Source organism: Schistocerca piceifrons, chromosome 4 (assembly GCF_021461385.2).
Source record: "Schistocerca piceifrons isolate TAMUIC-IGC-003096 chromosome 4, iqSchPice1.1, whole genome shotgun sequence".
Taxonomy (NCBI): domain Eukaryota; kingdom Metazoa; phylum Arthropoda; class Insecta; order Orthoptera; family Acrididae; genus Schistocerca; species Schistocerca piceifrons.
In genome coordinates, this window is record NC_060141.1 from 234,983,329 (window position 1) to 235,009,366 (window position 26,038).

A 26,038-nucleotide genomic window follows, 5' to 3' on the forward strand; every position below is an offset into this window, starting at 1 on the left:
ATGTAACATTGATGGTGATTACTGGAAAGGGAACAAGCGGTGTCCATTTGCCTAATGGAACGACTCATTAGTGTCTGACGACCTCATCAGAAACGTTTGTTGGCAGGAGCCGCAAATTGCGGAGTTGCAGTGAAATATAGGCGAACAGCAGCGCATTTCCTGCACTACGCTTTGTGCATATAGCTCCTGAACACTTGCATGTGTAGTTTATATGGTTAGAAATATTGGGAATAGTTAGCTCAGACAGACTGCTCCTGAAGTGAAAGGGAAATGGCGAGATAAACGCATTAGGAACTGTGAGAAAAATTCATGATTTCACAAACTCAGTGCCCTACAACACCAGCGTATTAATTCCGCCAGCAAATTTCTGTTTATTCTTTTAAATGAATCTTGAGTGCTTGTTAGCGTACTATCTAAAATTCATTTTAATTAAAGTGTGTGAACAGCATAATACAATGAAACTTAGTCTGATTCATAAAGAATATATTTTAAAGAAACTCGGTAATAAAAGGTTTAAACTGTAACAAAAAAGATCGTTTCAACAGTATTTATTTCTAAGAAGAAAAAAAAAACGAGGACCAGGTTACTCGTAGATTCCTTATTACAACTAATCTGTCACCAATACGGCGATACCATCAGTACGCAGTTGGTTGTATATCTGAGTAAAGATTATCTCCTCATTAGGGTAAGACTTGTACTAGTGACTTAAATTATTCTCAGATTTTCAGTAATTGTCTTGGTAGCAGTCAGATAGTCTCGATTTTGGATCAGTGGGCTTAAATTCGCAAATTATACCAAGCAACAGGAAAAGTTTACTAGCAGCATCACTGGAAAATAATAATGAAAAACTGAAACTTATTGGAAAAATTGGTAACATCGATCGTTCACATGAAGTTTTTCGTAATGTATGTACTATTTTAGGTTGTTCTAGAAACTTTTAAGAGGGAAAGCTGTGCGACGCTGTCGAGTCTAATCAAGAAACAGCTGTGTATTTCCAAACACATACAAATCTTTTGGCCGTAGCATGTTAAGGTGGTAGAACCTAAAACCGACGCTATTACATAGAGAAATATTGAACTTCTTAGGCCCTGACAAAGATAATTTTTAAGACTAAGAGGTGTAACGAAGTGCGGTACTAGGTCTTGAAAAACATAACTGAATCGTACAGCTTTGTTGTTACATGTAAATTGCTAGAAAGAATTAATGTAATACCTAAGGTCTTAAGATCTGAGAACATGGACATTGCGGCTGCATATTAATTCTTAGGAACGTAGCCGCCAGAAAGGATAATTCAGCGAACTGCTTGGCGAAGTTTTTAACCTCTATGTAAGATGATCCATTGAGTGTAAATTTCCTAAAACAAATAAAAACAGTGATGAATCATTTTTGGCCGTAGCATGGTACGGCGGTAGAACTTATAACGACGCTATCTATGCACTTAGGCAGAGAAATATTGAAGTCCTTAAGGCTCTGACAAACATAATTTTTATGATTAAGAGATGTAATGAAGTGCAGTAACAGGCCTTGAAAAACATAACTGAATCGTACAGCTTTGTTGTTAAATGTAAATTACTAGAAAGAATTAATGTAATACCTAAGGCCTTTCATTTGAGGATATTGACGTTGTGGCTGCATATGAACTCTAATGAACGGAGTCAGAAAGGGAAATTCAACAAACTGCTGACGAACCATTCAACATCCGTGAAAGATAAGCTATCGAGTGTCGATTTTCTAACAAACAAATAAAAACAGTGCTGATGCACTTTCACGGGAATTGTGAGTACGAGATACTGACAAAGTCAGCAACTAGACCTACTAATACACTTTTACAACTAACTAACTGGTGCACATTTCGTCAGAGTTTACAGTTATTCAAGGAGCATGAACCACTCTGTAAAGTGAAGTCGAAGGAAGAGTTATCACCTATTTTTTTTTAATTTGAATATAAAATCGTTGATAATTTTTAATTTTGCAGTGTTCAGCATTTTGAGACGTGGGCTGCAGAAGTAGATATTCATAGGAAGTAAATTGTAGAGTTACAATATACTGCTTGAATTGTTCGTTAAACAACTTTTTAACTAATAAATAAAATTAGATATAAAATGAAACGAAAATTTAATTCAAATTTTTAGGACGCACCTGTACAATAGTTCTCCTTAGCCCTTTATTGCCAAACGTCAGTGATTTTAGACATCCTTTTACGTAGGACTCGAACAGCCTGTGACAGATCTAGAGCCTTCTTTTATTATCTCTGGTCAACGAGTGCTACGTACTTGCTTTATTTCAGTGACTGCAGATGGCAGCACCAATAGGCTATTGATTATTATAGTTTCAAAATGGAGAAAGCTCAAGGGATTGATGCCAGGTAAATGTGTAATTTTAATTTTTGTAACCCTCAGATGTTCTCGGTATGAACTCAGAATAAATACTGCAAATATTTTGTACAACGCCTAAAGAGTATGTAGGAAGCTTTATTTCCTAACTGCTTTGCTATTTTAGATAGAAAATCATGACATAAAGCTGAAGTCAGTTATACTAGACTACAGTGTAAACGGAATAGAATTCAGGCCCCAGTTTGAAAGCTACAAATGAATGCTAGGTAATAAACGGTAAGTCCCTTTCCATTTCATATGATCTGACTATCCATCACAGAATTTACAACAAGAGCACTTCCACTGTTAATATTTTATCACATATCCAGATTGAAAAGCAACTATGTAAATACTCAGAATTAAAGCACAAGATCAATAAATCAAAAAGGAAGTTGTATTTACAAAATACATGTTTGAAAGGTATACACAACCCTCTTAGCATTAATGAAAAGTGTAACGCTTTCTGCATCGTAGATGTAAGCGACTACTTTGAAAATTGTTGTCCTAAAAAAACCAATAAGTGTAAACAGATGAAATGCTTCTACACAACGGGCTACAAATAGAATCAGAATACACTGCAAAAATGTATCAAGTGACATGGATCATTAGAGGGTTAAATCACATTACCAACTGAACTGTAGAATTCTAACCACAATGTTAATAAAACCTACGTATTATTCAAGAAAGAAAAACACTGTAGTTTAACGTCCCGTCTACAATTACGTCATTAGAGACAGAGCACAGGCTCCAACTGAGGAACGATAGTGTAGGAAGACGGTTGTGCCCATTTCAAAGGAACCAACCCGGTATTAGCTTTAAACCATTTTCGAAAATCACGAAAAACTGGAATCTGACAGGCCAGATGATGATTATAACCACCATCTTCCATTATGTTAGCACTATTATATTTAGGATCTTACAAGAAGAAATAAATTTCTCCCGTAACAATATAAGAAGTATTTGAAGCATAGTAAAAATTAGACCAGAATAAGAATTTAAGAAAACAAGGAAAATTATTAAAAGGCATGAAATAAACTGATCAGCCGTACTCTCAAAATTTTAGATATTTCCTTAGTCTATAGATTGCAGTTACCGAGATCAGCATTACAAAAGTGATATGTTTCAACTTCCGTTTTCTTCTTACGCGCTTTAGTCGGCACATGGAGATCTACTGCGAATGTTGCTAAACGTGGCATTTCATTTTCCTTTCCAGAATTTCTCAAGATAGTGGCGTTCGAAATACTGGTTCTAATAACTTGGTAAGTCATTGATGTGTGGCGGGTCGAAGACAGCAAGGACTTCTTTTTGATAGTGATGAAGCGGAGCAAGAAGAGAAGAGGTTGGGGCTCCATCGAATAAGTCGAACATTCTGCAGTAGTGGTTCCGAACCTGGGGGTAATTACTCCATGAGGGGCAAAATGAAATTTTCTGAAGGGTCAAAAGAAAAGAGTTTGATTGTGTTTCAGTCATAAAACTAAATTATTTTTAAAAGTTCTTTACTACTGTCACAATTTTGTAACATTGTAACAATAATTATTTTTTCTCAGCTACTAGCATCATGGAGATCAAAAAAATGGTTCAAATGGCTCTGAGCACTATGGGACTTAACATCTGAGGTCATCAGTTCCGTAGAACTTACAACTACGTAAACCTAACTAACCTAAGGACATCACACACATCCATGCCCGAGGCAGGATTCGAAATTGCGACCGCAGCGGTCGCGCGGTTCCAGACTGAAGCGCCTAGAACCGCTCGGTCACACCGGCCGGCATTTTGGAGATGACAGATTACTCACTTAGTCCACCCACTACACACACACTTCATGCTTTGTAGTGTATACTGGTCATGGTGAAGTGAGACATATATGTAACAAATGCTAAATATCTCATGAAAATGTCTTCTCCAAGTTGTAGATAATTTCTGCAAGAGGCCAGAAATTGCTTCATTGCTGACTGAGAAACAGATAAACTAATTGACAGCACGACAGCAATATGCAGGGTACCCCAGGAGTAATGGCCAATATTCAGGGATATGATACGAACAATTACCTGAAGCAAAGAAGTCTAGTAAACACAGGCTGTAAAATACATACCTTAACAGCTAGTGGCACCTCCTCATCTTTGATACTGTGAAATACATTTCTTCTATTGCAGGCTCTTTCCTTTCCACATTTTGAGCAAAACAAGAAAAAAATTCAAGTAAACACCGGCTGTAAAGAGCATACCTTACGAGCTATGAGCACTGGTTCATCTTTGCTAGGGTGAAACACCTCTCTCCCACTGACCAAATACCGATAGTGCTTAAATTATACATTGTGTCCCATGTGTACTAAATAATTTTTTCATGTTTTGGTCCATACTGTATCCTCCCAAAAACATGGAAAGCAAGGAGCTTGCATTAGAAGAGATTTGTTTCACAGTATCGAAGATGAAAAAAATAGTGCTCACAACTCTTAAGGTACGCACTTCATAGCCCACGTTTACTAGACTTTCATGCTTCGAATGGCGTTTCTATCATATCTCTGAAAATTGGTCATTCCTCCTGGGACACCCTGTCTAAGCCATACTATACCGCTGTACAGAGTGTAATTATTATTATTAATTATTAGAGTGGTCACACATAAAGCGTTAAGAGCCTGAAGCCTCCCAATTTCTGCCAGTTCAAAGTTAAGGAATTCAGCAATCAAATGACTAACAAATAGTAAGTATAGTGCATACATTTTAACTAGGTTCATTTCAAATGGAGGGCAGGTGAAGCAAGTGCCACAAGGGAAAGTAGTAACAAGTGACTACCCTAACTGTTACCAGTAGCTTTCTCATCTGAGAAGTAGGAGTAGTTAGTACTCGCAGTTCACTGGTAATTGCTTCAACATTCATTCTCTCTGTTTCTGTTTCTCTCTCTCTCTCTTTCTCACCCGGATGCGTGCACTCCCTCTCTCTCTCTCTCTCTCCCTCTCTCTCTCTCCCTCTACCTAAACACAACACATGACACATGAAAAAGAAATATTTGCACAGTCCAGGACTTAATAACAATACTGTCGTTAAAATACGTAATCGAAAGGATCTGGAACATAATTTGTGATGTGTACTTACAGAAAACAACTGAAATATAAAAATGGTTGTTAGACATAAGCGTTACCATCTGTCCCATTGATTCATTAGTTTCATCATAAATGCTCGCACATTCGTGTTTCAGAAGTTTTAAATACCTGGATATAAATGCTGAGAACGGCTTTATCCGGTTTAAATAGAACCTTAATATTTCAACTCGAAGCACCTTGAGATGCAGATTTAATTTGGGAAACCTGTCGCGTTCGCCAATAATGAATTCTAAAAGTTGCAACGGTCTTGTTTATCAAAATCATAGTTTTTTCTGTGTGAAATATTTTTGTTTTTAAGCCGGGGAAATACACCCATTTTTCTGGGGTTAGTACTTCATGTTTTCTCTTTAACAATAACTGGCAATGAAAAACTTCGCCGGCCGCGGTGGCCGTGCGGTTCTAGGCGCTTCAGTTCGGAACCGTGTGACTGCAACGGTCGCAGGTTCGAATCCTGCCTCGGGCATGGATGTGTGTGATGTCCTTAGGTTAGTTAGGTTTAATTAGTTCTAAGTTCTAGGCGACTGATAACCTCAGAAGTTAAGTCGCATAGTGCTCAGAGCCATTTTTGAAAAACTTCGAAGCAAACGTATGACAACAATTGTGAACACGTCACGAAGCTGACGGCGTTCATTTCCACATTGTAGTCACTGCTCTTTTTCTTACAGCTAAATACGAGTTTACTCATAGGAAGAAAATCAGAAGAAGGGACAGCATGCAGAATAATTACCCAAGAACCTATTCCTATGATAACTTTAAAACCGCCAGGACCATCCCTAATTTTCCAGTAGGTCTTCCTGGAATGATTCTGATTGACCAATATTTCATCAAGGTTTTACGCTGTTGAACTACCCCTTTCTCTTGTATCGTGAATCTTTATGTGAGATGTAGTTCGTGCTGCATCTGTTTCGCTTCTTTGAACTGAAAACTTTCTTCTAACATATCCGGAACCAATGTTTTTTAAAATTCCTTACACTGACGAAGTGCTTACCTTTGGAGCCAGTTTTCTCGTGCGTAACTGTAACAAGTTTTTGTGACGTTGGTCATTCACCATTCATATGGAGCACTTGAAAACAATGTGGTTAAAACCATCCATTTGTGTTATGGGTTTCTTGCGATTTCGATGCTTTCCAGGCGACACGAAACCGCCTTTTTCTACGGTTCCTACAGCTCTGACACTGTCCCTTGCAATTCTCTTTACAGTTCTCTTGGCGACATCACATGCTTCCGCAGTCCGTTCCTGTGTCTTCAGATGTCAACATCAGGAGATCTGCTTTCAAATTCAAGTTTGAAAAATGTGGTAAATAATCCCCCTCGTCTGCTTGTGAAGCACCTTTCTTTACTCGCACTGAAACATTCACACAAACACATTGAAAGCTATACTGCTACACAAAAAAGGAAAGAAAAAAGAAAAAAAACTGACAGCTAAATGAATAACTTTGTTGTCGCGTGCAGCATGCAGGAGCGAACTTCTCGCTGTACAGCTAACTCCCTGTTAGCCGCTCCGAAACAGAATGAATATTAGTGGCTGCCAGCGCCTAATGGAGGAGATGTCCAGAACAGCTGGAACTTGGGCCTTAGGAAGCTACATGACGCGTACTTCAGCAGCGAAGGAATTCTACCACAGTTCAAAGTGATTCTTATATCGACGTCAACCCGTGCTTTCTACCGGCTTTTTACGGTGAGCACGCTTTGGTACTTTCCTGGTTGTTAACTTCCGTTCTTCGTGATCTTGGTGCAAGGAAGTTTGCTATGCGATCAATTCTTTTACCTCTTCAGTGGCTTTAATCAACAGTGCTGCATAATCTGCTCCTCGTGTTACTGACTGGTATAAATTTGATTTCCCGGAGCTGGACAAGCATGTTTTGGACTGCTAAATTCGAATGCGGTGCAGCTCAGCCTGCCTTAGAGTCTACTTCTGGTTTCTGTAATTCATATATTGTTTAAGAGCTCCCTTTTTAAATTTTGTGGTTCATAAACAAATTCTGTAATGCACTCTTCTCTTTAGCTTCGTCTATATGGACAATTTAATGTAGGTAAGTTGTGAATAGGGTGAATAAATTTTGCTCCTTCCTGTGTTTGTTGACAGGAGCTCTCATCCTCTGCTTTGTCATCTTTGCCTTGGTAACTTTAGGTTCTGTGTGCTCAACGTACTCTTAATACGAGGAAGCGGGTGGGCGCATCCAGTTTCTTGTTTACTACCTTGCCGTGCAAGTTCTTTGGGTTTAGTTCACCTTGTTAAAGAATTTGATCCTTATTCAATTCAAAGCATTTGTTATAATCGTTGCTTGAGCACTTGTGCATTTATTATTTAACTTTTATCTCTAGGGTCTTGATTTAAAGGACTTCAGGCCGAGGTCTCTGTTTCAGGTGCTAGTGCATCTATGTTCATTAGAAACGCTGAGGTTTAAAATCAGTCTTAATTATGTATTTTATGTGTGCCAAACTTGTTGAGTAATTTGAAGCGAATGTTCTAATTTTTGTTTGAGCGCATGTGCGATCCCCCAATTTTGTCGCAGTTGCTATTAATCTTTGTGCACATTTAATTTGCTTTCTGAAGTGATTGGTGATTGGTTATGATGTCTACTGTGCTCGCCGTTTGAACACTTGTGCGTTGTGAAAGAGTTTTCTTGGGGTTGATTGCAACCAATCATAGTTCAATTTGGTTTTGAACGAAAGACTCTTGTGATCAATCATAGTGTGTATAGTGTTAATTTGAACTGTTGTTATTTTACGCATTTCAAAGTTTTTTTACGTCGGTGTTTTAAAATGAGATGGTGTCTGAGATAACCGTAGCATCCTTAGTGATGAGTATGTGGGTGTGACATGCGGCACAATCGTAGCCAAGAATTTAAAATCCGAAGTTAATATTTGCGAAGCATTGTAACTATTCACATTCTTGTGTGCCTACCGATTAACCTGTGGCGTCAGAGTTTAAATTTATACATCTGAACTTCAGCTGAAATTTCTCTATTACGCTGTTAATTTTTGCGTTCCATAGAACTAGGTGATTGTAATAAAGTTAATTTGAAATTTATTTGTGTCCAAATGGTGTTCAAGGTCTGTTTACCCAGTTTTCGATCCCAAAGGCAATCAAGTGGCAATCCGCATTTCAAAGGGTTTTGAGAGGAAGGAAGAGAGAAGCGCAGTATAACGCCAATTGATGAAGAGAGGAGAGAAATGACGGCGCGACTAACAGAGATGGAAAGAAAGAAGCGAAACTAGAATGATGTGGAAGCATTTCATTTACTATTGTAGGGAAAAAAACAACCATACATGATACACAGGGTGTATCAAAAAGAATCGTCCGATTTGGCACGTCTATATGTCTGAAACTAATAAACACATACGACGAATTTTACTTTTTGATGAACAGAAAACTCAAAAAGTTGTTTTTTTTTCCATACCTTTTCATAGGTGTTCAATATGGACCGCTTGAGGTGCACAGCATCTTTGTGAAACTATTGCGGATACATTCGATGTCTATGCCAGACACTCGAGGATGGCCCGGCGATTTGCCTTTACACAAACAACCTGTTTCTCGGAATTGCTCACGTCATTGTCTAATGCTCTGTGCTGTAGAAGGGTTCACAGGTTCACACCATACGTAGTAAGGAAGTCACGCTGAACAGTTATTAATAGCGCGGACTGTGCAAAACGTAGAGCACAAAACGCTTTCTGCTGTCCCGACACCATTTTCGCTAGAACTGAAATGGGTGCACACTGCTGCTGCCTAGCGGAAACCATGTAAAACTCGAGAGTTTGCTCTTTCCAACAGTTCATTGTTCACACACGTATCTCAAATAACATAAAAGTTATGATTTTTTAAAAAATCGAAAGATTCTTTTCGACACACCCTGTATTTTGAGGTAAAAACTATGAGGTTCACAAAAGAAAGAACTGCAACTTGTTCTTCATAGTGGTAGAGTATTTAATTTTTTGCAGATCGTAAGGTAGCTTGTTCCAGAGACCGAGAGCAACGTTGGTAGAAGGAGTTTCCTAATACTTTCGTTTTATACATGGTTATATCTATGGTATGTATGTATGTATTGAACTGGGGACCTAGAAACGACAGAGAGGCTTCGTCCTCGCCGTAGCCCTCAGTGGTACACAACCCCACAACAGGCTACAGCAGTCCACTCACCCGACCGCCACACCACACTGAACCCAGGGTTATTGTGCGGTTCTGCAGCTGGTGGACCCCCCCCCCCCCCCCCCCCGAATGTCTCATTCCAGACAAGTGAAACTCCAATGCTTGCGTGGTAGAGTGATTACGGTGGACTGAGGCGGAGTAAGGGGAACCAGCCCGCATTCGCCGAGGTAGATAGAAAACCGCCTTAAAAACCATCCACAGCCTGGCCGGCTCACCGGACCTCGACACTAATGCGCCAGGCAGATTCGTGCCGGTCCCCGGCACGCCTTCCCACTCGGGAAGCAGTGCATTAGACCGCACGGCTAGCCGGGCGCGCTACACCTAGGGTACTATATGATCTGTTCATTCCGGTATAGTTCCGTAGTGTCTAACGAAATTTCAAACAATCTCCGTATGTATATGACACTATCAGTAAGCACATGCTGTTGAGGAAAGACATCTCTAGCATCTTCAGTAATGAGGGTGAGAGGGTGGCATGCGACACAATTGTAATCAGGAACTTACAGTCCGATTTTAATATTTGCAAAGCATTGTGAAAGCTTTCTAGCTGTTCAAATTTGTGTGTATTTTTGATATCAGATCAGGATAAAAACGTTGAACTGGCTGCCAGTGAGTGATTGTGCTGTACATGTGAATGACTTAGTACAGAATGTGTTTGGTTCCATGATTTATGAGGAAAATTACAAATAAATAAGGACTTTGTGGCGTACAGCTGTACATAAAAATGGCAATATATAGAGTTATCATGCAGTGATTTTCGCTTATTTGGTATGTTAGTTAGACTTGGAACGAAAACATTGTGCATACTGATGACCGTTTAGTGTGGCTAGTTTTTATTACAGTGTTTCTTGTCAAAAGACATTACTCGACACTCCAGGACAGGGGTGTGTTGTGTGGTAAAATTCATAAAATGTGAGTTGACTTTCTTGTGTAAACAACAAGCAGCGCTGTCGCAAACAACATAGGAAGATTCCATACCTTCCCATATATAATGTAAGATTGACACAAATATACCAGGTAATTCTGGGTCATTACTAGTATTCTTTATTGTTGGGACTAATTTCGATCGCAAAGTCATCTTCAGTTGAGCTTTACAAATGTAGTTATGTGATCAGAACCCTGTACACAACCATAACATGTAACTGCTTGAATGAACTTTTACATTATAGATATTCACTAAACTGCTTATGTAAGCAGACATCAACCAATCCATCTGTCAGTTTCACTGCGACTTTGGCAATTGTAAGAACATATTTGACAGATTTGTTATGTCATGTTGTCTGCAATTGATGATTCTGTGACTCAAGCATATAACAGATATGATTATCTTCCATGTTCACAAAAGTTTTTTTATGTGTTTGACCCAAAAGTTTCCTCTTCTGCAAACGTTTACTATAATGATATCAGTTGAAATTATTTTCTGAAACATGAGAATTTATTTGCACAATATTCCAGATAACGTTGCCTTGTAGGTTTTGTGCATATACAAAGATCGGCTGAAGATGATTTTCTACTCTTAACATTAAAAATATGTCTCAGAAGCAGCTTTTTACTTATACATAATGGCATTCTTCAAATATTTTGAATTTGTAAAACACTGGACATTATAGTTATTTCATATGTAACCAAAAGATATATTTTGATTATCATACAGTAATCAACATTCACAATAACATATTGTGACATAGTATAACAGTCAACATCACTTCTGTTAATACCACTAATTGTTGCTCTTCTTTCTTTTCACAAATAAGAAATATAAAAGTATACAACCTCATATTTGTCAAAATATAAGGTGTAAATATGGTTATATTCATTAAAATAAAAGTAAGATCAGTTTCATTTCCCGAATTTGGGGCTGACATAAAGCTATGAGAAATCGCATATAAACACTGAGAAACGAATACAGTGAATACTGTTGCACAGCGTTAATGGCAGTCAGTACAGGTGTGTGGTTCAGCTGCACAGCAACAGCTGGGTGTGGGTGTGGCGTCACAACTACTGCTCCCTTTCGGTGACCTTAAGGGTGAGCGGTGTCACTGGCACATGCAGCACCGTCGTTCTCCAGCGCATCTCGCCATCAAATTCCAGCTTGAAGCGGCGCACGACCTGGAAACAGATGCGAGCAAAAAAATTGTAACATCGCCTGTGATCACCCGCCCACCACCCCCTAAACCTTGCAATTCCTGAAGACCTCATAACACCGAGTATTAAACTTTTAATTGGTGCACAGTTTTCGCGCCCAGCATCTATGTAATCGAGTCTTATTCATCTCTATATGTGAAAAAAAAATTATCGGAAAGTCAAGGGAAAAATTAGCAGAACGGTACGTCAAAAGTTGATTACAAATTGGTGGAAAAAGGTCACTGTCAGGTTTGACTGTTTAGCGTACGTGTTTAAGAGTTCCAGCAGGAAGTGTAGAGGTAGCAGGGAAACAATTAGGGATACTTGAACAAACGGCAAAATAAACGGGTTACAAGTCTTCTTTGACAAACCAGGGGCGACGACAAACAAGACTACATCACGATAATTGACCACAAAGTACGAAAATATAAGGAGAACAGAAAAATTAGGTATTTTGGAGAAATCCAAATCATTAATAGGGGTGAGAAAGTTATCAGAGTAAGATTATGAAGATGTACCTAGTACTTCATTAAGAGTATAGAATAATTCCCTATAATCACAATTCATCATTGTAAGACAGCAATTTGGCCACAATGCAAACATCCCTCAGAGACTATAATTTTAGTATCAGTAAAACAAAATGAAGAAATCAAGAAAAGGGCAGAACGATTGTGAGGAAGACGTTAGGAAATAGAACAACAGTATAAACATTTAAATCAAGAACTAAGACATACATATGAAAATATGTAGCAAAAAGTTATAGAAGAAATTGTAAAATGTAGACTAATGTTGTATGGACACTATTAAAAGATGATTTGTAGAAGACTGACAAGAAAAATCATACACTAGATTAAAAAATTAAAAGGGATGCGCAACTGGCCTAGGAAACTGTGTGAATGCCTTTGAAGACATTGGAATAATCAGCAAAAAATGGAAGACATGACAAAACACTCATAAAATGAAGAATTAAGAATACTTCGAAGACAAAATATCCAAGTATACGGAAACGAAATTCAACATGAGCAGAGAAGAAAGAAAAATCTGAGCAGATGAAGGATTAAGGATAAAAATTAAAGGTAACTGAACTACTTTATTCGTGTATTTTGACAACATTCTTTTTAAAGCCTAAGTCATTAATTAACATCACTGTTGCATGTCTTCTGATCTGTCAAAAACACTAACATAATAAATTAAAAGAACATACAACAGCTGTGTACGCACCATTTAAGATACATCATTTGTGAACAAAGTTAAACTCACACAGTTGAAAGCGCAAACAAGCAGGCATAAAGAAGCGGACAAATACAGACAAATGTAGACAAAAGCAGACAATGCATGTACAACTATAAGTGTCACACAATCCAGGCAGGAGTCAATCAAATTAACACTTGTGTTAAGCAACAACAACCCTGATCAGTCATCACTTTCAATGAACCATCGTTTTACACAATTTTTAATTCTGAATGACTACGACCAAGCATCTAGAACACGTTTCTGATACAACAGAAAATTAAAATATGTTACGTGCACCTACGTCCAGAAATGCTTTATTCCAATAAAAGAGCCCATTTTCTACAACTCTTCATAGCACAGTAATAAAGGGGAACACATAAGAGTGAATGTACCAACATACCAAATTATACTATTTCTTATTTGAAATTTTCTTGGAATTCATCCTCATTCCAGTGTAAAGGTCCCTAAATCTCTAAATAACGGATTCCATGATAGCTAGATAGAATGGAGTGGACCTATTTCTGGTCTCCAACTTCTACTGTCATATATCCACTAGGCTTTTACTTGCTGGAGCGTTTCAAACTTGTCAGATATGCATCCCTACCAGAAATCTACAGAATGTTTTCGTACCTGCATGGTGGATGGTTGCAAAACCACACACAGCACTCTGGTTATACATCAGTGCGTCAGGAATTCAGTGTAAAGATGAGTTCATAAACACATCAGTGCTAACGAATGGCAGTGCTGTCCCAGCAGCAGTACTGGTTATTGATCGAGTTTTAATGTCCCTGTTTATATCTATCAATAAAACGAATACCACACTAGACTAATGTGAAAACATTCTAACGAATGGGCATGTAAAATCCGGCTTTAAAAATAATTTTGTTTGTAACTGGAAATGAACCAAGGCTTTCTATTGACACTGGGCGTCACATGAAATATTTGATGAGCATTAATTGTTTAGGTCAGCTCCAGCTACACAATGCAAAATCTAAACTGGAAATCTCTGCTGAAACACCAGAGAAAATGGGCCTGACACTCTCAGGAGAGATACCCTGTATACTCTCCAGCAAATTTACACAGCTTTAATCACCGTCTTGATTCTCAAATTCTTGTGATACTTCATTTATTTCGTTACAGAATTAACCTAGAAATTCAAAATAAAAAACGTAGCCTCCCAGTTTCCTCCGTATCGCCGATATGAAAATGTGACAGAAATTACATGTCATTACATGTCACCAGTCTCTCTGTGCAGGAGTAAGTCTGGATGAAATTGATTATGTTACAACGTCTTTCTACTTGTAAATTATTGGTGGTTTCCAAGTTGGCGGTCATCGTTATAGGGGGTTTCCGATTTGAAGGATTCCAGGAGCGAAGGAATAAACCTGGGAGATAGTTGGCGGTTAGGACCAACCAGGTAATGGCAACCTAAAGGGTCTGGAGAGTTACCTCAGAACTCGCTTGTAAGACTGACATAGCTTTTTGCAGGAACAGCCTGATCGAGTTTCTAAATAGGTCCCAGCAGTTTCACTCAGCCTCACTTTTATTGGTGTCCTGGAGCAGTCAACACGTAGCGTCCTCGAGATCATTGTCCACAACAGAACATTTCATGGTGGATGCCATGTTGCCGAACGTTTGGCCCTAAGGACTTACAGCGTTATAGTTACGAGAACCTTTCAAAATCGAGTGTGACGCTTACCATTTGTGAGACATAAATGAAGTACATGAGTCACACTATCGAGACACAACCGCCAATCGCCTTTGTATAACACGGTCTACAGGCTAGATAACACGGCATCACGCTCCACTTTGCTTCCCATTTCTGGTATTTTTCTCTCTCTCTCTCTCTCGTCTCGATCCTATAGCAACTTCCTTTTGTAGCTTTTCTTTTTAATTTATGCTTGATCCCATACTGAACATTAGTGCAAACTTTTCTGTCAATTCTAGGCTTAATTTTCTTTTCTCTGCCTGTTTGTACACTTTAAATGCAGATTAAATTTCAGTTAATCAGTCAAATTTGGGCTCCACCCATTGTTATGACTGTGAAACCAGACAACTCCAAATATTCCTCAAACAGCTAAATTCTAAGGACGAAACTATCAATTCACAATGCAGTTTGAAGAGGGGGGGGGGGGGGGTAACACCAGAAATTATGTAGACCTAACCACAGGTATCAGTGAGCATATCCATACTTTCAAAACTTATAGAAAGCCTATGACCACCGACATTCTCAACATCCAGTGACCCAGAAATATGATGTCTCTCATTCAATGATACAACGTCTAATTTTCACCCTCAAGAGGGATGACAACTTCCAAACTGAAGTAAATACAATCAAACAAATAGCATCAAACAATATCTACACTCCTGCCTTTCTGGACTCCATAATGTACAAAAAAAAACATGTCTGCCCTCTTCCTTATCTGTACTGGGCCCACCATCTCAAGACCTTAATAAATGGTGCACGTTTCCATATTTAGAAAAACTCTCTTTGAATGTAGCCAGAAAGCTTAAATCCACGAATTATAAAACACCGTTTTGTTTGCACAGCACTATCGGACACTTTTTGTCCAATGACAAAAACTTAATTCAGCTTTGGAAAAGAGTAGTAAATACAAAATCTCTTCTAATTGTGGCAAACTCTATAAAGGCTACTCTGACGGGACAGAAACTACCCACCAGAGGAAAACCAAAAAGTTTGGAGACTTAGAAAAGGAGATTCTATTTTTGCAGACAATCTGCTTTAAGAAGGCCACAGTTACAAGGTGCAACATGATGTCTTACATAGTATTCACAAAGGAAGGAAGATGACTACTTTGAAATAATGCAAATTACTAACTTGTCCGCAGTTAGCACTGAATGGTTAGATGCCATTCCCTTACTCGCCCTACTGCAGATACCGCTAATAACCCCATCGAAACCACTTTATAAATTACCCCTTTCACACACTTTCCCCATTATTTATTTCATGTACTGTTGTTTGACTTACCCTATTAAAAATATTTTCTTTGTATAGTCACTGTTGTTTCGTTTATCTGTTAAGCTCACTTGTTATATTGCACCCATATGTTGTATTGGAACTTTCAAGGACAAAATTATCTTGTTCAGTCATTCTCTTGGAACATGTCACCAACTTCTTCTGCTTCTTGTTGTTGGGGTCTTCAATCCTGAGACTGGTTTGATGCAGCTCTCCATGCTACCCTGTCCTGTGCAAGTTTCTTCATCTCCCAGTACCTACTGCAACCCACGTCCTTCTGCATCTGCTTAGTGTATTCATCTCTTGGTCTCCCTCTACGATTTTTAGCCTCCACGCTGCCCTCCAATGCTAAATTTGTGATCCCTTGAAGCCTCAGAACATGTCCTACCAACCGGTCCCTACTTCTCGTCAAGTTGTGCCACAAATTCCTCTTCTCCCCAATTCTATTCAATACCTCCTCATTAGTTATGTGATCTACCCATCTAATATTCAGCATTCTTCTGAAGCACCACATTTCGAAAGCTTCTATTCTCTTCTTGTCCAAACTATTTATCGTCCATGTTTCACTTGCATACATGGCTACACTGCATACAAATACTTTCAGAAATGACTTCCTGACACTTAAATCTATACTCGATGTTAACAAATTTCTCTTCTTCAGAAACGTATTCCTTGCCATTACCACTCTACATTTTATATCTTCTCCACTTCGACCATCATCAGTTATTTTGCTCCCCAAATAGCAAAACCCCTTTACTACTTTAAGTGTCTCATTTCCTAATCTAATTCCCTCAGCATCATCCGATTTAATTCGACTACATTCCATTATCCTTGTTTTGCCTTTGTTGATGTTCATCTTATATCCTCCTTTCAAGACACTGTCCATTCCATTCAACTGCCCTTCCAAGTCCTTTGCTGTCTGTGACAGAATTACAATGTCATCGTCGAACCTAAAAGTTTTTATTTCTTCTCCATGGATTTTAATACCTACTCCGAACTTTTCTTTTGTTTCCTTTATTGCTTGCTCAATATACAGATTGAATAACATCGGGGATAGGCTACAACCCTGTCTCACTCCCTTCCCAACCACTGCTTCCCTTTCATTCCCCTCGACTCTTATAACTGCCATCTGGTTTCTGTACAAATTGTAAATAGCCTTTCGCTCTCTGTATTTTACCCCTGCCACCTTCAGAATTTGAAAGAGAGTATTCCAATCAACATTGTCAAAAGCCTTCTCTAAGTCTACAAATGCTAGAAACGTAGGTTTGCCTTTCCTTAATCTTTCTTCTAAGTCGTAATGTCAGTATTGCCTCACGTGTTCCAATATTTCTACGGAATCGAAACTGATCTTCCCCGATGTCGGCTTCTACCAGTTTTTTCCATTCGTCTGTAAATAATTCGTGTTAGTATTTTGCAGCTGTTACTTATTAAACTGATACTTCGGTAATTTTCACATCTGTCAACACCTGCTTTCTTTGGGATAGGAATTATTATATCTTCTTGAAGTCTGACGGTAGTTCGCCTGTCTGATACATCTTCCTCACCAGATGGTAGAGGTTTGTCAGGACTGGCTCTCCCAAGACCGTCAGTAGTTCTAATCGAATGTTGTCTACTCCCAGGGCCTTGTTTCGGCTCAGGTCTTTCAGTGCTCTGTCAAACTCTTCTCGCAGTATCGTATCTCTCATTTCATCTTCATCTACATTCTCTTCCTTTTCCATAATATTGTCCTCAAGTACATCGCCCTTGTATAGATCCTCTATATACTTCTTCCATCTTTCTGCTTTCCCTTCTTTGCTTAGAACTGGGTTTCCATCTGAGCTCTTGATATTCATACAAGTGGTTCTCTTTTCTCCAAAGGTCTCTTTAATTTTCTTGTAGGCAGTATCTATCTTACCTCTAGTGAGATAAGCCTCTACATCCTTACATTTGTCCTCTAGCCATCCCTGCTTAGCCATTTTGCACTGCCTGTCGATCTCATTTTTGAGACGTTTATATTCCTTTTTGCCTGCTTCATTTACTGCATTTTTATATTTTCTCCTTTCATCAATTAAATTCAATATATCTTCAGTTACCCAAGGATTTCTACTAGCCTCGTCTTTTTACCTACTTGATCCTCTGCTACCTTCACTACTTCATCCCTCAGAGCTACCCATTCTTCTTCTACTGTACTTCTTTCCCCCACCGCTGTCAATTGTTCCCTTATGCTCTCCCTGAAACTCTGTACAACCTCTGGTTTAGTCAGTTTATCCAGGTCCCATCTCCTTAAATTCCCACCTTTTTGCAGTTTCTTCAATTTTAATCTGCAGTTCATAACCAATAGATTGTGGTCAGAGTCCACATCTGCCCCTGGAAATGTCTTACAATTTAAAACCTGGTTCTCAAATTTCTGTCTTACCATTATATAATCTATCTGATACCTTTTAGTATCTCCGGGATTCTTCCATGTATACAACCTTCTTTTATGATTCTTGAACCAAGTGTTAGCTATGATTAAGTTATGTTCTGTGCAAAATTCCACCAGACGGCTTCCTCTTTCATTTCTTCCCCCCCAATCCATATTCACCTACTATGTTTCCTTCTCTCCCTTTTCCTACTCTCGAATTCAAGTCAGCCATGACTATTAAATTTTCATCTCCCTTCACTACCTGAATAATTTCTTTTATCTCATCATACATTTCTTCAATTTCTTCATCATCTGCAGAGCTAGTTGGCATATAAACTTGTACTACTGTAGTAGGCGTGGGCTTCGTGTCTATCTTGACCACAATAATGCGTTCACTATGCTGTTTGTAGTAGCTTACCCGAACTTCTATTTTTTTATTCATTATTGAACCTACTCCTGCACTACCTCTATTTGATTTTGTATTTATAACCATGTATTCACCTGACCAAAAGTCTTGTTCCTCCTGCCACCGAACTTCACTAATTCCCACTATATCTAACTTTAACCTATCCATTTCCCTTTTTAAATTTTCTAAGCTACCTGCTCGATTAAGGGATCTGACATTCCACGCTCAGATCCGTAGAACGGCAGCTTTCTTTCTCCTGATAACAACGTCCTCTTGAGTAGTCCCCGCCCGGATATCCGAATGGGGGACTATTTTACCTCCGGAATATTTTATCCAAGAGGACGCCATCATCATTTAACCATACAGTAAAGCTGCATGCCCTCGGGAAAAATTACGGCTGTAGTTTCCCCTTGCTTTCAGCCGTTCAGTACCAGCACAGCAAGGCCGCTTTGGTTATTGTTACAAGGCCAGATCAGTCAATTATCCAGACTGTTGCCCCTGCAACTACTGAAAAGGCTGCTGCCCCTCTTCAGGAACCACACGTTTGTCAGGCCTGTCAACAGATACCCCTCCGTTGTGGTTGTACGTACGATACGGCCGTCTGTATCGCTGAGGCACGCAAGCCTCCCCACCAACGGCAAGGTCCATGGTTCATGGGGGGCTTCTACTGCATATTTTTCACTTATTTTCTCTCTCAAACGAAAAGTTCATAGCCACACATATTTATCTTTTTACATGACGATTTTTAAGATCTCACAGTAGTTGTAGAATTTATGGCGTCACAACAAGGCAAAAGATCCGCAAGGAATTCCTGTACCAAAAAATCAGTACACATGATTTTCCAGGCTGAAATTGTTTGCTTGAATTTGACCCTCTTGGGTGAAGTTGAATGCTGCCATTCGATGTATTACTGCTGTGCTTCAGGCGTAATGTAAACTACCCCTCTTTTCTGACATGTGACAATTTGGCTTAAAAACTCGTCATCTTCCTAATCGTATCATTGTAAGAAAGTCAAAGAACTTGCTAAACATTTGCTCTTGTGGCCCTCAGTCAGCTTATTCGGTATCCAACATGAGCATAACTTCCGATAACTTAAACGTTTTTTAACAACTGCACAAAGTACACTTCTTGACATTTAAGGAAAAACTTCATAAAACGTCGTAATCATAATCATAACCTCTCTCACATTTTCATCAACTTTCTGCAGTAAGTAATGACTGAAGGCCGCCTACTTTGTTCTTCATCATGCACATTCGTAAGGCCGTCTTTAAAAGATCTCACCTATTTACTTATCATTCCATTGCTCACAATGATTCCTCCACTGAAGTGAAGGTGGATTTCAGCCTCTTTCACGCCTATAGCTCTAGGAAAACGAATCACAGCGCGTATTTCACATTAAGTTGGATTCTCAATCAGAGGAAACACTTCAAATACTCACAGACATACGCAAACACACCGAAAGGCTCTGTAATGGCGTCTGTGGCTTGACAGCCGTGAGCGGTACATGCGCCAGACGCCGACGGCGGCGCTGCAGCGACGAAATTTCAAAACGATACTTACTTTAAAAATGATAAATTAGTGTTCTTTCCCTTCTACGAAAGTACATAATATAGAATCTTGACGCTGTTAACAAGACGAACCCTTGAAGCACAGACAAACGCATGATAAAGAATAATTCGGATCGCGTAGAGAAGCCATACTAAGTACTATATAAGGCGTCTGTTCTTTCGGACATTTTGATCCAGCAGCCACTATGAGTAAAGACACAAATTCCTTTGTGTCCTACTTTATGACCGTAATAGACAGCCGGTTGGATCCCATGGAACCGATATCCAAGGAAAAAGAAAGAAGGAGATTCAAAGTTTACACTGCTAAAATCCAATCTTCAACAATAAATCTCTGATTCAACAAACCAGACTCCGAAATTATGAAGAAATAGACTTGCCTTCAATGTCACATGGTTAATCCTCGTTGTAAACAACACGTACAGCGAAATTAAACAACCAATACATACCAATGCAGAACTAACTTTTGTAATGGATACTTAGCGCAACTCGATGGGCAGGAGCTGCGGGCATATACGCCAGATTAGAAGTATCCTATACTGTAAATTAACAAATGGCATGTGAGAAACTATTCAGAACATGCATCCGGCACATCTATTGAGCTGTACCGATATCCACTGAGAAAAATTTGGAAGCTGTTCAGCAGGAACTGGTGATATCCAGTGGCTCGTTGCAAAGTAATTACACTTTATTAGATTTATAACCCCCTGTTTATCTGTGAATTTGTGAAAATATCTGCACACCAGTGCAAATTTCGATGAATTACGCCAAGCCACTAAATCAGCCGTGGCTGACCATTGTATAAAGACTGGCCATACTATGGACAATGAAAAAACAAAAATACTGTGTCAGTCCTCCTACTTCTGGGTCTGCGTTACTAAAGAGGCCAACGAAATCCGACTACAGGACGATCTAATTAATAAAGACAGCGGCCTTCAACTTAATCAGGCTTGGAACCCTGCACTCAGCCTGGAGAGAAAGATGCGGTCCCAGAGATCGAGGACCGCCCCCGACGGCGGCAGCAGGGTAACTGCAGACCCCAGTTCAGACCCGGGTGCCGCTTCCTCCACCACCTCCGGTAGCCGCCGCGCCGGCCGCACAAAAGACACCAGGAGAGGAACGGTGGAGGGGGTAACGGCTAGTATATATAGGGTGCCGAGAGGAACAGCACAGCTTTCGTCAGGAACCACTTGACGATGGGAGCGTGTACGTCTGCCGAAATATTGTGGAGAAATTACGACGCTACCCGGTCGGATACCCGAGAACTGTTCAAACTCGTATATAGTTTTACCGAATGCAATGGAAGAGGGGCACAGCAGCATTATGCTGAGCCGTTCCCACAGCAATGGCAAACAGATGAAAGTGTATGTACTTTCTCCGAAGGTTGTTGAATTTCTCTGTGTTTTATGTAGCACATTTTGTTGATTGCATATTACCGGCATTTACAGCGTTGCGAAGCCACACTCATGGATTCACCCTGTATATCACTTAGTGCGAGGCCCTAGAAGCATAACTGAATGACCGCAGCGGAATTTCAGGACTGATGGAGAGGTACCACTGGTTACACCACAAGCTACAACTGTTGCAATGGTGTTGGAGGAATTGTTGGGACGAGTGAAAGGTGGCGTGAACAGAGAGGATGGTTCAAATGGCTCTAAGCATTATGGGACTTAGCATCTGAAACCATTAGTCTCTTAGACTTAGAACTACTTAAACGTAACTAACCTAAGGACATCACACACTTCCATGCCCGAGGTAGCATTCGAGCCTGCGACCGTAGCAGCACCGCGGTTCCGGACTGAAGTGCCTAGAACCGCTCGGCCGCAGTGGCCGTCAACAGAGAGGAAAACAGTCTCGTGAGCATACAAAGAAGGGAAGTTTTAGAAATGTCAGAGAACACAAAGCATTTGTCAATGGACATATCGTTAGACTACGTCTGTAGTTAGTTGGAAAATGTGGAAGTGGGTGTTATTTATGGTTACATATAGGAAAGGTAACTTAAAAAGGATGCAGTTTGGTGGATGTACTTGAGTCCAAGCGCATATCAAAAGATCTCGAAGAAAAGGACAGAATGCCCATAGGTGTTCTCGACACCTAGACATGGAAGAGGGCAGGAGTTAGTAGCAGCGTGGGCCAAGTGAAGGAAAGGGACCTACTTGACCAGTCGAAGGTAGAAGCGACGCCAGGCTCTTCAAGGTCGAGCACAGACTACTTACCCTGGCCAATAAGGTGTAGATCTCGAGCTCGGCGAACCTGCGACCGATGCACATCCTGGGGCCAAAGCCGAACGGCATGAAGGCGAATGGGTGCGCCGTCTGGGCAGAGTCGTCGTCCTTGAGCCACCGCTCGGGAATGAACTCGGAGGGCCGCGAGAAGTGCTCGTCCGAGTTGGTGAGCACCATGTTGGCCAGCATGATGTTGACCTGTCCACAAAGATATCGAATTGTCCAGACTGTGTCCATGTGCGTTCAGTAAGTTTACAGACAAAAAATTACTCAGTCACTTAAAACAGCACGCTGGTCGCTTTTGAGCGCTGTAGGCTGTGTGGAACTTGTACCATACAGTCGTGGGACTGCCCAAAGGTGACGTAATTCTTGGTAGTGAAGTGGTGTGCATGTTCCAGTCGGTTGTAGGGAGACATGACGAAATAACAAAAAGGGGCTATCGTGTTTGGACATGCTATGACCAAACTGGGAACAAAGTTGACAGATTTGCTTGTGTATCAGTGTGGAGTGTCCAAGGTGTCTCGTAGGAGGGATGTATCACTCGCAGCCGTCGAAGGCGGTGTAAGAACTGTGGTTGCACAAATATAGTAACCGACAGGCTCCAGGAATAAAGAGTAACGCCTTGTCAATGGTAACGGGTTTCAAAGCCAACAGGAATTACAGTTTTCAGTGAACGCAGGTTCATTTAAAACAGTTTCTGAGCGATCATTGCGAAGTGGACTGTGTGCAAGGGACATCTGGAGTCAGGTATCTCGAAATGGCGTTTTCTCACAGCGGCACGTACGTCTTCAAGGTGTCACACAACACAGACCAGACATTATCTGACTGGACACGTGTACATGATCCAACGAATCACGGTTTTGCATCTTTTCATGTAACGGAAGGCATCTAATGCACCGACAGCCCAATCCAGTGTTTACTTCACAATGTGTGGACGTTGTTGTCTAGGTCAGACATGGTTCTCTGACGTTTTGGCTGTTTCTTTCGTATCAACACTTGGGACAACTTACTCAGATTACTATGAACATGAACCAGGACGTTTATTTCAATTTTCTTGGCGATCAAATGTTGCCCCTGCCTCTACATTTTCGTGATGAATATGCTGTGGACACTCTCTTCTTGTAAGAAGGGAACAGCCGAGTTCACATCGCTGCACCCATATATTCCTGTTTTGATGAACATACAGGTACCACGTCATTATCTCTAATCTCGACTGGCCTACTAAATCATCTGATCTTAATCCCCTAGAAAATATCTGGGAGAGTGATTGTAACAACCAACATTCCTGCAGTCTCGTATTTCTACTGGATCAAATCAATATGTCACTTCCAACGGATGTATCATACGTCAAAAAGCTTTGGATTCTCTTCCTTGCCGAAGAGAGGTAATTGGTTAGATCAGAGGTGGTGTTACTAGATACTATCGAAGTGTCTCCTGAAGACCGATTGATTTTTTTGCACGGTGTGATTTTGTACTGAAGCTATCTATTTGTACCATAGGTTAGCTTGATCAATATGACTATGCCAGCTTCCACCAGGAACCAAGAATCAAATAGAATTGTGTGGACTACAGTATCAGCACTAACGCTCGATCTCCTGCAGCTCATCCTCATCAAGAGGCGTGGAACAAGCATACAGCAGTACCGCCGCAGGACACAAACAAGAAAAATTATTAACTGTAACAATATACTTGCTAAATATTAAATGTGCAAAAAAACTTCATTCACGTTTCAGCACTGATGTTGTAATACGACCTGCACCTGGTCATAAAGGGACTAATTTTTATGTAAAAGACAGTCAAAGCCCAACAGTATACTTCAATGTTTTCAACATTTCACATTATTGTGATTTTGGTAATATAACTGAAATATAATGTCACTGTAAAATTATTCTATATGAAATTTAAACATTTATTTTTAATTGTGATATTTCATGGTAAATACTGTTATGCCTAGAGCTGAATCCATTCCTTCCTATCTTGTGTTGATAGAAACGGCATTGTACTGGTGTTGCTCTCTTTGTCCATAAGTGAGAACAGTTGATCTTGAATTATAGGTATAAAAGGCTCTTTAAAACAGGGTGTTTTATTTTGGGTATTCAAATGTAAAGCAACTGCAGTAATGCACATTAATGTCAGGTGACATCACAAGCTATTGCTGTATAAACTTCGAAGTTGATAGTAAGGCCTAGCGCCTTTCAGTAGGAAAGCAAAGTACTTTCTGGATACACACTGCACAACTAGCACCCAAGAGGATCCACTTCCTAAGCCACGCCCACATTCACATCCCGTTACCCTTCTCCCTGCCTTCCCATACCCTCTCCTGTAATCACAGCCCAGTATTTTATCAACTACTGAAAAAAACTGCCAGTCTCTATGCATCCCAGCTTGGCACCATTTTTTTTCTACTCCTCCTTAAGCTACACCCCTCGGCCAGTCAGAGAGCTTCTAAATCAATACACATATCTAGCTCACATCTCAATATTTTACCATGCAATCAAATTTTTCAACTCCACCTTAAACCATGCTACTTGGTCAAACAGAGACCTTCGAAGCACACACGCAACGAAACACATATTCACATCTCCCACTCACAGCCCAGTATTGCACCAACCATTAAAATGGAACAGCCATTGAGAAAGCTCCCTATGTATGGATGATATCATTTTCATCCAGTGGCAATGTCAAGTGCATTCTGTCCGCATCTGAAATTGTAGCAGCTGAACGTGTGGTGATATATATACAGGGTGGTCCATTGATAGCAACCGGGCCAAATATCTCATGAAATAAGCATCAAACGAAAAAACTACAAAGAATGAAACTCGTCTAGCTTGAAGGGGGAAACCAGATGGCGCTATGGTTGGCCCGCTAGATGGCGCTGCCGTAGGTCAAACGGATATCAACTGCGGTTTTTTTTTACATAGGAACCCCCATTTTTTATTTCCTATTCATGTAGTACGTAAAGAGACATGAATGTTTTAGTTGGACCACTTTTTCCGCTTTGTGATAGATGGCGCTGTAATAGTCACAAACGTATAAATACGTGGTCTCACGTAACACTCCACCAGTGCGGACGGTATTTGCTTCGTGATACATTACCCGTGTTAAAATGGACCGTTTACCATTTGCGGAAAAGGTCAATATTTTGTTGATGTGTGGCTATTGTGATCAAAATGCCCAACGGGCGTGTGCAATGTATGCTGCTCGGTATCTTGGACGGCATCATCCAAGTGTCCAGACCGTTCGCCGGATAGTTACGTTATTTAAGGAAACAGAAAGTGTTCGACCTGCAACAACTGATGATGCCCAAGTAGGTGTTTTAGCTGCTATCGCGGCTAATCTGCACATCAGTAGCAGACAAATTGCGAGAGAATCGGGAATCTCAAAAACGTCGGTGTTGAGAATGCTACATCAACATCGATTGCACCCGTACCATATTTCTATGCACCAGGAATTGCATGACGTCGACTTAGAACGTCGTGCAGAGTTCTGCCACTGGGCACAAA

At 40.1% G+C, this 26,038-nt stretch overlaps 1 protein-coding gene across 1 annotated transcript in view; it reads right to left on the reverse strand.

The window, feature by feature from the left end:
- Positions 1 to 10,655: 10,655 nt before the first annotated feature.
- Positions 10,656 to 26,038, reverse strand: part of LOC124795260 (probable cytochrome P450 301a1, mitochondrial) — a 193,329-nt gene continuing 177,946 nt past the window's right edge. Inside the window, exons 11-12 of the mRNA XM_047259204.1 lie at positions 22,527 to 22,733; positions 10,656 to 11,731 (exon numbers count right to left, since the gene is read on the reverse strand). Of these exons, the coding sequence (XP_047115160.1) occupies positions 11,621 to 11,731; positions 22,527 to 22,733 (318 nt within the window). The 3' untranslated portion in view covers positions 10,656 to 11,620. The remainder of the gene's footprint in view (positions 11,732 to 22,526; positions 22,734 to 26,038) is intronic.